Below are 13,478 nucleotides of genomic sequence, written 5' to 3'. Positions count from 1 at the left end.
TCTTACTGACTCAACACAGTAGGTGAGAGATTCACTAGTCATTCGCCATGACACTAAAAATAAACTTCATGCCAGCATCGGATGCAAGAATTGAAACACAATACACTTAAAGTATGATTATAGTTTTTGACTCGGGGAATATTTTTGAAAAAAAAAACTTCCAGCTATCAGGAGATGTTGCTCCCCTCAGGGGAAGTGCACATCATGTTCAATGCACCAACTTCCTCAGAAAGTGAACTTGAAACTTTTACATTTCCTCATGAGGACATCTAGACCGACCAAAATAAGCCTTTGCATGTGATTTGGAAAATTTTCAAAAGAAAATACAGGGCTCCTGAGTATGCATTCAATGCTTTAAAGACAAGCGCAGTGCTCCTCCAACTTTATTGTGCCCATGAATCACCTGGAGAACTTGTTAAAATGCAGATTCTCTCATTCAGTGCGTCTGGGCTGAGGCCCCGCGTTCTAAGAGGCTCCCAGGTGGTGCTGATGCTGTGGGTTTGCTGGCAGCACTGAGCTGCAAGGCTGTAGAGAAAACTTTGTTACCACAGCAACTGTAGTCAATGCTGGTAAGTTGATCTTCTGCAAAATGAATTCTCCTGCATACCAAAACACACGGGCGATTTTTTTCCTCTCAAGGAAACCTGAACCCAAATTTAATTAAAAAAAATATCTTCATTCATTGTGGCTCACCTGGCCAAGGAAAGATCAAGAAAGATGAGGAGCAGACAAAGCAGGCCAAAGTCATACAGCAGTGTATCATGTGGGAGGAAAGCAAAGCACATTTTTTAATGTTTTAGTGCTGACTTGCTTGGGGGGAAAATTGAACCGCAGTTGTGATTGCACTGCACGGGAATCAGCAGAAGAGAAACATTAAATGCTAGGTGTTAGTTTGAAGTCAGCAGTGATGGGACTGAGTGGGCGGGAAAGTTAACATGTTAAGTGGCTTATTTAGCAAATGATGCTAAAGAATGTGCCCCAGCATCATTTTGTGTGTTTTTCCCCCCTAATATAACAAATGGTAACTGAGTATATTTTTGTACCCAAGTAAAAAAATCCCACTGAAACCTCTTTATAGAAAAAATTGACTGTTCTAAGCAAGTCATGGCAAACTTTTTCCTACCTTAAAAAATACTTAGAGATAGATTTTATTTTGAAATCCCAAGCTGCTTAGAACTTTCTTCAGAAGGCATCAAAGAAGTATCTTTATTCAGGATGCAGTAGAATCCTGGCAGTAGTAGTTAAAAATAATAAGACCAGCTAATGACATTCTCCTTGTCCCTCTGGGACGCTGGGTCAGCTGAGCAGGGTTTTTAGAGGTGGACAGATCCATTTATTTCTCTCTCCTCTTCCTGAGAGATGCCGAAAATGTATATTATCTCATAAAAAAGGGGCCACGTTATTCTTCTCCCGAGTTAATTCTAACCTGCTTCTCACGTCTTTTGAAACCGTATGCGAAGAAGCATTCACAGCCTGAGTAAAAATGGAAGTTTCCTTTTACTTTTCAATCACTTTTTACTTTCCCAAGGAAACAACTAGCTTATAAATAATATAAAGTACACATTTATTTTTTGCTGGGTTCTCGCCTTTTAAAGTTGTTTCTCTTCTATGGGCTTAGTGTCTGCTGGATTCATTCATTTTCTCACCCCCTCCTGCCCTTTCATTGGTTCATTTTTCCTGACCCTTACAAACCTCAGGACCCATGAGAACACAATGCATTTCCTGCTGATAGTTACACAGTTGTTTTTCTTAAATAGTTCTAATATGAGAACCCAAATTATGCATATTCTACTTCAAAATGCTTTGGGTAAGAAGCACAGGGAATGGTGGTCTTTACTTTAATATTATTCAGAGCTGCGGCAAGTTTTTAAGAGAAAGCACCTGTCCGTCAATCACCCCTCCTCCTCCCTTCTACACACTGGGCCATTGACACACCTGAAGGAAGACTGAAGTGAGAGGCAATGTGTGGCCGGTGTGGGGTGTTCATTCCCTTTCCTCTGTTTTTCATGTGTTAGCTTCATGTTACTTCCCCAGGGAAGCCTTCCCAGTCCCCCCAGATCAGATGAGTTACCGGCTTCTAGGAGCCCATATTTCTCTTTCCCAGCAGTCATTGCCACTGCTGTCACATGTTTATTTGGGTGATTGCTTACCGAATGCCTGTCCTTTCCATCTGACTATACGGATGGTGGGGGTGGGAGGACCATGTGTTGTTTGCTGCCCTATCCTCAGGGCCTGCCATGGTGTCTGGCACATAGTGGGAGCTAATGTGTTGAATGAATTCATCGAAAAGTAACCATTAAAAATACATTACATTTAATTTAACCTCTAATCAGAAAAAGTACGTGTATTGAATTAACCTTTTTAATTTGGCTGTAACATTGCATAGGTACTGGTTATCATTTTTTAGAAATCACAGAGTTCTGAAATGCAAGGAAAGTACCAAAATAGTGTCCCCCCCCCCTTTTTTTTTTTTTTTAAAAAAAAAGGAAAATTAAAGATCAGGAGAAACTAAGGAAACTATACAATTAGTTAAAATATTAAAGTCTCTTCCTTACAAAGTGAAGGTTTTAAACCCAACTTTCTATTAGAACTTTTGAATAAATATATGCAGGGTAGTTAGGCTTAAAAATTATCCCACTAGCCGAGACCGGTTTGGCTCAATGGACAGAGCGTTGGCTTGGGGACTGAAAGGTCCTGGGTTCGATTCCGGTCAAGGGCATGTACCTTGGTTGCGGGCATATCCCCAGTAGGGGGTGTGCAGGAGGCAGCTGATCAATGACTCTCTCTCATCGATGTTTCTAACTCTCTATCTCCCTCCCTTCCTCTCTGTACAAAATCAATAAAATATATTAAAAAAAAATTACCCCACTACTAGCAACCTGATCAATTAAAACAACTCTTTCCCTTAGGAGCTGCTGTGCTTTCTCATTGTAAAATGTCATTAGGAGATGTAAAAAAAAAAAAAAAAGTTTATTAATTTTATTGGGTGTAATTATGTTTGTTGACATGTAAATTCTTTCATGTTCACAGATTACTATTACTTGTCTTTCATTTTAAATAAACAGGTGAGAAGTCAAATATCATTACCAATTTGATTAAAATCATTACACTCTTTTTTTTTAAAAAAGGATATTATTTTATTTTCCATAGAAATTCTAATTAGTTGACCTAGTTTTAGGGTTGGAATGTCCCATAACCAAACCAAAATGTCCTAGTGTAGATATCCTGCCAAAAGTATTGAGATCAAGTTATAAAAACAGCAACATCACGCAGGAAACTGGAGATCTGTGCAGCCATTCATCGATGCATTTAAAGTGTCTAATGGTCAATCATAAATGGGATGCTGGACAGATGTCTGCCTGCCCCTCCATCTACCTTCTCTTGTTTGCCTTGTGTGTGGCCCTGGGGGACAGCTATCCAGACAACAGGTTCTAGTAGGATTCACAGTTTGTCTGGTTTGTGTTGACAACTACCGTACTACCGTACTGTATACAGGTAATAAATTTCCTTTATTTTCATTCAACAATAAACGTGTACCGTATTCTTCTTCATGGAAAAATAAGACATCCCCTGAAAATAAGACCTAGCGCATTTTTGGCAGCAAAAATTAATATAAGACACTGTCTTATTTTTGGGGAAACAGGGTAGTTTCAATACAAGAGAACAGTCAAGACTGCAAAGACAAAGTTAGTGGCTATAATCATCCTTCCCTCTGGAAATAGTTCTGTAGCAACAACAAATCCATCCCAGGACCAGGTGGCAGAAGCTATGGTAGTGATGGCTGCTGTTGCTAAGGCCAATAACACTGAAGGAGTGCTCAGGCAAGTGCTACCCCCTGGGGAAAGAGCACAGCTTCAAGCTTATCCGCTGGAGAGCACCAATGATGCTATTGAATAGCATGCCCATCCCACTCTGCCACCCTGCACCAGTAAGTTTTACAACCAGTGGACAGGGTTGTTTGCAAAGATAAATGAAGAACAAACACCTTTTTTTGGCAGGGATTGATGTGAGTCACTCATCTAAATTGTCTTCTGTCTGCAAACCTGTCTTCAGATGTGTGCAAGTTTCTTACAGGAAATCTTAAATTTACCCTGATTCTAAGAGGCTTCTTCTGAGATGTGCTTTAGGTGGCTCATTGCTCATGAGGGGTATCTTGACTTCCTAAAGATCTTTCGCAAACCATAAACTGTGGGAAATGGATGCAAGATTGGTGCCATTTAGAGCAAACACCAAAAGTTTCAAGTGTCCCACAGTGTTTTAATACAAAACAGCAGGAAGCCTTAAAAAAGGCAGTTGGATGAATGGGAGGGGTGGAGGATTGGAATTGGGGGTTGAGGACAAGTATGTGATACCTTAATCAATAAAGAAATAAAAAAGAAAAGAATGCAAATAAGCTCCTTTGATCCTAAGGAGGATCAAAGGATTTTTGGTGATACTTCCTGGTATTAGGGGTATCAAATAAGTGTGCTGTGTGGGCTGAGTTGCTTGTTGCCTCTCTATCAGAGAGAATGGTATCCCACCTGGCTCCCAGCTTTTAATTTTTTTTTTTTTAAAGGCAGTTGGAGTGGAACCAGAACCTTCTTGGACACTGATTGAGTAATTATGGTGTCTTAAGTCCTTCTGCCTCTTCACATCTCAATTACACTTCATCTCATCCTCCCGGTCAAGAACAGTCACACTCTGGCAGCAAAAGAGAAACACGGCCTGTGTGAGGGAGAGAGAAGAACTTGTGGCCCTGTCTAGAATGTCCATCGCACAGATAAAGATGAAAGAATCTGTAACTTTGGTCCTTATTTAGAAATGTAATTTTTATTCTTCTCTAGAGACAGATTGAAGGCCATGAGCTGTCAAAGTGTTTGGCAAGGTCGTTATGAAGTTTTCCTGGCCATGTTTAGCATTTCAAAGAGCTCCATGGCAGCTGTGTGCTTCAGTACGATGTGTCTGCATGGATGTGACTGAAATGGCCCTTACTTGATTTGGAGTGGAATTCTGTCACCTCAGCTAGGCAACAACATATCTCATGCTGATCAGAAGCTTTAGCAAATGAGTAGCTTTTTTTTTTTTTTAATGCAGAAATGAGAAATGAGTGACTTTTTGTTTAAATAGTTTTGTAGAAAAATCTTTCAAAATTGCAATGCATAGAGGAAAATAATAAAAGGTATCCTTGATTGATGGACCAATTTTTTTCAATGAATATTTATTGAATCCCTACTATGTGCTAGAAGCCCATGTTACATTTGTAAACAACACAAAGAAGATCCCTGTAGGATCTACATTTTAGTAGGGGAAACATAAGACACAAGTTAACATAGATTATCAATGTAATGAAGGAAATAAGTAGGGTAATGATTTACTATTGTGGGTAGGGAGACCATGTTAGGTGGGGTAATCAGGGAAGACCTGTTTGAAGAGTAGACATTTGAGGTGAGGATGAAGGATGAGAAGCTTGGAAGGATTTGGGAAAAACATGCAATAGGCATGAGGTGTGAGGAAGAAAGGGGGCGTGGCCAAATCAGGGAACTGGAAGGAAGCCTGGGGGCTGGAGCAGGTGAGAGGGGAAAGGTGGCCAGGTGCCAAATCAAAGGGTCCTGGGCAAGAAGTGGGCTTTATTTAAGAGCAAATTCCTCCACTTTAAGAGCAATGGAGAAATGAGTGAAGTGCTTTGAGCAAGATTTTGATATGAACTGATTTTTCTTTTTTAAGATCAGTTCAGTTACTGGTGTAGAAACGGATCTGAGAGGGGCAAGACTTAAAATAGGAAGACTGATTAGGTGGTTGTAGAAATTCAGAGATTACAATGCCTTTAACTGCAGGGTGGCGTTTTGCTCTGCCATCCGTAGGGCATGGCCTGAGGTGGCAAATGGAACTCTAGACATTATGTCCTAGTTCTTGCCAGTGGGTCTTGAAAAAGGCATGTCTTTTCCCTTTAAGGATACTTTTCAGAAATTACATTCACCACCATGTTAATGACCATAGCTGGAAGGAAGAGTTGGAAAATTTAGTCTTCTCCTGAGTGGCCAAGCCCTAAGCAAAAATCTAGGTTCTGTCTAGAAGTAGAGAGCTCTAGAGAACAACAACTTCTATTTAAAATATATTTTCTTAGAAAACATATACATTTATATTTGTAGAAACCTATATTTGTACACACACACATTTATAAAAATACTCAAGTGGCTATAAATGAGTTTCTTTGTTTGAAATAGAACTTCCGCTTTCTTGAGCTCCAAGAAATAGACTTTTGGACTTTCTCAGAGTTTATAAGTCCAAGATTTACAGAATAGCTAAATGTGGATCAAGGAATTTGTTTTACTAGCAGTTGAGCAAACATCAAATAACTCCCCAGACATGCGACTGTCCGTTCAAGACTGTATTGGAAAGGATTCAGTGTAGACTTGAGGTAAAAATTGTGCTTCCTGCTCCCATACCACGACTCAACCTAGGGGCCCACTCTGCCTGCATGGAAAACTTGGAGTCCACTCATTCAACCTGTGACCGGGGCTTCAGGCCTCTCACACACCTGGTTGTCAGTGGAATATGGAGAGGAGGGTGGGATACCTCCCTAACATGGAGGCCCTGTCTGGTCTTACCTTGTAGAGAAAAGAAGCCTGGGGTGGGTGGTCAGCACCCTTGCCCAAGAAATATACAGTTCTGACCTCCCCTAAGTAAAAGGTGGAGATCTAGGTAGAAAATATGCATTTTGGAACTCCCCAAGAAGGTTGAGGAATCCCCTCTTCTGTGGGGTGAAGTGAAAATGTAGTAAGAGAAGGAGAGGAGTTTTTCATAACTAAGGCAATCAGAAAAGTGGAAACTAAAGGAAAATTTTAAGGAGGGTATGGTGATGAGTATCTTGAGTTGGGCAATTAATTGCCTCAAAAATGCTTTATTTGGGTTATGGAAATATGCCTTTGTTTTAAGCACACATCATATTATGAAGCCTTAGCACAAGGAAGATAAGTAATGAAAAAAAAAAAAAAAAAGCAACCCTGGCCAGTGTGGCTCAGTTGGTTGGGTGTCACCTCGTGCACTCAAAGGTTGTCCAATTCTCAGACAGGGCACATGCCTGGGTTGTGGACTCCACCCCTGGATGGGAGTGTACAGGAGGCAGCCAATCAATATTTCTCTCTCACACTGATTTTTCTATCTCTTCCTTCCTCTCTCTCTAAAAAATCAATAAAAATAGAATTTAAAGAGAAAAAAAGAGTGAAATGACAGGTGTTTTCATATAATGCAAGTTGATGTTTTAATGCACTGAAAGAGAAAAGAAAGGAAAAAAAGTCATGCAAGGACATTGGCAGAGCAGGCTGGATGGTCAGTGGATAGAGGAGGGCTAAGGTTAGGGCAAGTTTGAGGGCAGGGGAGGATGACAACTGATGTCCCGTCTACAGAAACCTGTAGGAGTGGGTATATTATTAGGCCCCTGACACACTCAAGGGGTAATTTAAGGAAGACAACACAAGAACTATTTATAAGGTCTGGGCACAGCGAAGGAACCAACACAGGGTGAGGAAACTCTCAGGCACTAGCAGCAATGGCAGGACCTGAACAGACAGGGTAGAGAGTGGTCCCTGGAACCTGGCAAGTGCTTTAGCTGTGGATGAAGGATCAGGTAGTGGGGAAGGAGATGGGGAAATCAGTGCTCTGACTCCTGTCTCCTCCTCTCCTTTCTCTCATTTCCTCCCACTGGCTGGACTCACTGAAACCCAGAGGCCAGGGACCCAGGTGCAACAGCCATAGAGCACCTCCTAGGACAGTGGATGCAGCACGGCAAAGAAGGATCGAGAGGGACACAGAATACAGTATTTTGGTGGAATGCAGGGTAGGAAGTTGTGGGAAAGAGGCTGTACTAAACTTTTGGCCACACTTTAACTAATAAATTGCCTTCAAACAGTCATTGAGCTTTTCCTCTGCCAGGTGCTAGGGATACCAAGGAAACTGATAGAGAGTTTGTTCCTGAGCGGCTCATAAGTCATTGTGGTTCCCAATGTCAGATGATGGAGGCTATGGGAGCCAGGGTGCCTGAGAGAGTTGGTGAAAGCTCCCCAGGGAGGTAGACATTGCTTTGTGCAGAAGATCTCCAGGCAAGGGAGAAAAGGCAGTCAACAGAGGGGCTAGCAGGGGCAGGGCGCTGTCAGGGTCTGGCAGGGAAGACATGGGGTTGGAATGAGGATGGAACAGAGTCTGATATCCGGATTCCATGAGCCAGGCTGAAGTTTGGATATTATCCTTTGAGTGGGCAAGAGGGAGTTAACAGAGTTTGATGTAGGATGTTACTTCTTCCAAAGGATGGGAGCACTGACACAGAATGTTTCCCCTAACACCTCCTTTTCTTTTTCCTCTCATTTTCCTCTCTACTTCTATTCCCCACCCACCACCTTATTTAGAGTTATTGTTTCTGATAGAGGGAAGCTCCAGGGTGAAGGGATTAATTAGGATGGATTTAATATAGGGAAGAGAAAAAGAAATATTCTAGGTTTATAAAAGATGTCCACTTGGGTTGCCAGTAGAGCTTTAATTCGAGGGTTGGTGGGAATATTGGGGATGCTGGCACAGAGACTAAAGTGCATAAGGAGCCAATGCTCTGTGGTCAACCACAATAAAATAAGAATGAGGAATGATTTCATGACAACTTGAAAAGTTGTCTTTAAAAAAAATCTATATACCCTGATGTCTATTATTGTAGATGGCAACACAGCAAATGTTGAACAAGTGGAAACACAGACACATACTCTCACACCACTTTTCCACAAGATGATAGGCAAAGAGGAAACTCTTTAAGAGTTTGGGGAGAAAGTCCTTTATCCAGTTATTCAAACAACCATCTTCTGTCTGCACTTTTATTTTATACCCCCTTTACACCTGTTTAATTAATCCTAAACATGGTGCTGACTGCTAATTAAACAGCCCTTGAAAGTGACTGACTGAAGGTAGTAATTTGAGATAATTAGTTTTGGGTTCAAACACTCAATTTTCACACATTGTGCTCCTTTTTAGAAAGGGGTGGCTCATTATTATAGGCAGGGTGGGGGTTGTATAAGGCATTTTACTGATGGACTCTGAGTAGCTCCTCAGCTACTGGACTCTGAATAATCCTCTGTAAAAGGTAATTCAAGGAAGGTCAACAAAAGGATGATTCTTAAGGTGTGGACACAGGGAAAGAAATCAACACAGGATGAGGAAGCACTCAGGCACTAGCAGCAATGGCAGGAGATGAAGGGACAGAGTAGAGAGTGGTCCCTGGAGCCTGGCAAGAGCTTTAGCTGTGGATGAGGGTTCAGGTGGAGAAACACCAGGTTGGTGGGGAAGGAGATGGGGGAAATCAGTGCTCTGACTCCTGTGGGACTCACTGAAAGCCTGAGACCAGGGACCCAGGTGCTACAGTCCTAGAGCACCTCTTAGGACATGCAGCAAGCAGGACAGAGAAGGCATGGCAAGGGACACACACACCATTCATCTTCACAGAATTCCTCCCCAAGTGAAGGTCAAGCTGCTGGATACATTTCATTGGAACACAGAAATGCACATCTCTGGGAAAGTTTTACCTAGTGAGGGGTAGATCTCACTGAGTCATCTATTGTCTAGTTCCAAGGTCCTCTAGAAGCAAGCATAAAAAGGTGAAAAAGACCTAAGATTTGGTGTGTGGTTAGACATGTGGAGGTGTGTCCTTGCTGAGTAGTCATGTATTACAAAGACACAAAGACTAATCAAGGGAACAGCTTGTCGAGGGGTGGCCAGTCTAGTTTTTTGTAGACCCACAGTGTTAACAAGCAAGTTCACTTGGTCCCACTAGTATATTAGGACTGGGAAGAATTGGGGGTTAAATAGGCTAACTCATTGCTATAGTCAATGGAGAGAGATGCAGGTTGTACAGAAGCTGGATGGACTCTGCAGCACCATGGAGAGCTCCAAGCACATTCTTTTACTTCTTCCTTTGTAACTCAGGCCTTTTTTTTTTTTTTTTTTTTTTTTAAATCTTGAGAAGTTCAGTGTCACTTCCCAGCCACTATATGGAACAAGACTCTCTAGATCAGATGTTGAGAGCTTTACACAGATGTGAAGAGGAGAATCAAAACCTTATATGGATTGGGAATCATTGGCCAGGGGGTGGTAGGTGAGGGTTGGATCCCAGAGTGTGTAGGCCTGTATAGGACGATGGAACTGCAGGCTCTCTGACATCAAGGCACTGATATTGGCTGCAGGAGAGCAAATTGTTATTTTTTAAAAAATTAATTGTTTTTTGTATGAGCCCAATTTGCACCTTCAATTAAGCACCCTGAATTGTAGTCATTTTGGCCTCTGAACTTTCACACCTCAGCATGGTGGCAGAGGAGTGATGAGATACACAGTTGCACAGCTCACCCTCCCAAATTGCCCTAACTACCATCTCCACTGTGTTCCCACCTTTCTTCACCTTCAGTCTCAAAGACACTCTTAAAATCCAGGTCTCCCAATATTATTGCCCGCTATTTAGTTGCTTTCATTCATCTCACAAGAATCTCAAAAGAGCGCCAAAATTGGTTTGGCTCAGTGGTAGAGCGTCGGTCTGCGGACTGAAAGGTCCCAGGTTTGATTCCGGTCAAGGGAATGTACATTGGTTGCGGGCACATCCCCAGTAGGGGGTGTGCAAAAGGCAGCTGGTCGATGTTTCTCTCTCATTGACATTTCTAGCTCTCTATCTCTCTCCCTTCCTCTCTGTAAAAAAATCAATAAAATATATTTTTTAAAAAAAGGAAAATTATTAAAAAAAATCTCAAAAGAGACAAATCAAAAGTTAAAATTACTCTTTTTTGTCTGAAAAATCTTTTTTTTAAAAATCTATCTTGGTAAACAGAAAATATCAGGGATCTAGTTACCAAAGTCATACAACTGAGACTCCTCACCTGCATCTTCCCTTGTCTTTCAGATACGTATAGTTTCCATACTTTTCCTTTCCCCTCCATCACCCAGCTTCTCTCTAGCTTTGCACTTTTATTTCCTGACAACCCTCCCCTAGTGCTCTACATCCCTGTCACCTGAAAAGCTGCAGTCTCTGGGATCTGCCATGCCGTTGCCCACTCTGTGCATTTGGAATGCAGCCCCCATGGCTGTGATGCGCTGGCCTGCCCTGTTGAACAGATTCCCGGCATCTTCTGTATCCCATCTGGACTTCATGTGCTTCCTTGTACTTCTTTAGCAAAGTGTTTTCCTCTGTTAGATTGTAAGTCCTCACTTGGATATATGAATGAATGTTGCATTTTAAAGTTTTTTAGGGGGAGATTTGTGGCAAGTCTGTTTTCCCAAAGAAATTATTGTATGGGTTCTTATTTTGTAATGTTCTTTTGGGAAGTTGGAAAAATGTTTTTATTAAAAGATACATAGTTGGCTATTCCCAAAACATTTTAATATTAATAATCAATGAATAGACTTGCATAGCTACATATTTAAAATAATTTGCAAAAAATATAATCTTTAAGTTGAAATGACATCAAGTGTACAAACATATCTCACATTAAAGTCTCTGTTTGTCATTGTGTAGCCTTTCTGTTCTAAAGCTAAAAATTGTCAGAGGTTGACCTTTTCTGACACATGTATATACCTTCACTGCTGTCTCATTTCTGCACAGATCTTATCACATACAGAACAAAAAAGCACAACAAAAACAAGCATAAATATTTTGCCTTGCTTTCAGAAACAATGAAATCTGAAGCAAAACTACATTCTTTCTTGCTGCTTAGAAATCCTATATAATAAAGAGGTAATATGCAAATTGACCATCACTCTAACACACAAGATGGTCACCCCCATGTGGTCAAAGGTGGCTGCCACAAGATGGCCAGCAGGGGAGGGCAGTTGTGGGCGACAAGGCCAGCAGGGGAAGGCAGTTGAGAGTGACTAGACCGGCAGGGAGAACATTTATGGGTGATCAGGCTGGCAAGGGAGGTCAGTTAGGGGTGATCAGGCCTGCAAGGGAGAGAAGTTAGGGGTGACCGGGCCAGCAGGGGAGGGAAGTTGGGGTTGATGAGGCTGACAGGGGAGAACATTTATGAGTGGCCAGGCTGACAGGGGAGGGCAGTTAGCGGTGACTAGGCCTGCAAGGGAAAGAAGTTAGGGGTGACCGGGGCAATTGGGGGTGACCAGGTCAGCAGGGAAAGGCAATTGGAAGGGACAAGGCCTTCAGGGAAAGGCAATTGGGGGCGACCAGGCTGGAAGGGGAGGGAAGTTAGGGGCAATCAGGCCAGCAGGGGAGCAGTTAGGCATCGATCAAGCTGGCAGAGGAGTGGTTAGGGGGTGATCAGGCTGGCAGGCAGAAGTGGTTAGGTGCAATCAGGTAGGCAAGCAGGTGAGCTGTTGGGAGCCAGCAGTACTGGATTATGAGAGGGATGTCCTAGGTTGGAGAGGGTGCAGGCTGGGCTGAGGGACATACTTCCCTCCCCCATGCATGAATTTTGTGCACCGGGCCTCTAGTGTACTCTGAAAGAAAGTGAATCTACAGACCAATGTAAAAGACTTTCTAATCACATTGTTGCTCATAAAACCTTATTTCAGCTTCAGGATACTGTATCTAGGTTTCTGATATAGCTTTGTCTGTTCAGTCTCTCGTGACAATCCATCATTCCACATGATTCCTCATGGGCTGAAATGACCTGTCATTTGTTTTGCAGATACCTCAAATCAGCTATGCATCCACAGCCCCTGAGCTAAGTGACAACACCAGGTATGACTTCTTCTCTAGGGTGGTCCCGCCTGACTCCTACCAAGCACAAGCCATGGTGGACATTGTGACGGCCCTGGGGTGGAATTATGTGTCGACGCTGGCTTCTGAGGGCAACTATGGAGAGAGTGGTGTGGAGGCATTCACTCAGATTTCAAGGGAGATTGGTAAGCATTTATTTATCGGGTGATCATATTTGGAGGTGACAGGCTGTGGGAGTCCTATCACCTCCAAGCACTTTCTGATCTGTATAGAGTAATTACAGCTCCTCCAGATGCGTGACCTGGGCTGTCCAAATGAGGGGGAAGCTGGGTTTATTATAAATGTTTGTGTTGTTCATCGTCCATCAAGGTGACACTTTGGTGCTAATTCAGGAAATAGAGCTTCTGACTCAGGCAGACATTTTTAAAAGTTGTCTGTTTTGACAAGGGAGTTGGCTAGCGCATAAGAGCCACTGTAAATTTGAATAAATGACATACTTTTTGATTGTTCTAGATGGAAGTTTACATAAGCAAGTCATTAAATTAAAAAAAAAGCAGTGGAATTTACATCAAACTCCAGAGGGATTAAGACTGGTAATCATTTTAAAACAATACTGAAGGAGCCCCCAGGGCTATGCTTCAGTGATATTCTGATTGTCAGATTTGACTTCTTGCATTTTTCGTCTTACCTTAAACACTGAAGCTTACAGAGGCATAAAGGGCAAACTGTAAAAATGTGGGTTAGAATAAGGTGCTGATGGATTCCATGCTGGGCTTTTTCAAGGTGCTTATCCAAATCTCTACAGGCG

General features: G+C 42.2%; 1 protein-coding gene across 1 annotated transcript in view; it reads left to right on the top strand.

Moving 5' to 3' along the window:
• The window catches only part of GRM8 (glutamate metabotropic receptor 8), a 702,547-nt gene that overhangs the window by 129,816 nt on the left and 559,253 nt on the right, over positions 1-13,478 (top strand). Inside the window, exon 3 of the mRNA XM_045576508.1 lies at positions 12,639-12,855. Within this exon, the coding sequence (XP_045432464.1) occupies positions 12,639-12,855 (217 nt within the window). The remainder of the gene's footprint in view (positions 1-12,638; positions 12,856-13,478) is intronic.

This window comes from Pipistrellus kuhlii, unplaced genomic scaffold (assembly GCF_014108245.1).
Source record: "Pipistrellus kuhlii isolate mPipKuh1 unplaced genomic scaffold, mPipKuh1.p scaffold_m20_p_10, whole genome shotgun sequence".
Classification (NCBI taxonomy): Eukaryota; Metazoa; Chordata; class Mammalia; order Chiroptera; family Vespertilionidae; genus Pipistrellus; species Pipistrellus kuhlii.
Note: the sequence above shows the minus strand (reverse complement) of the source record. Positions and strands in the feature narration are given on the sequence as shown.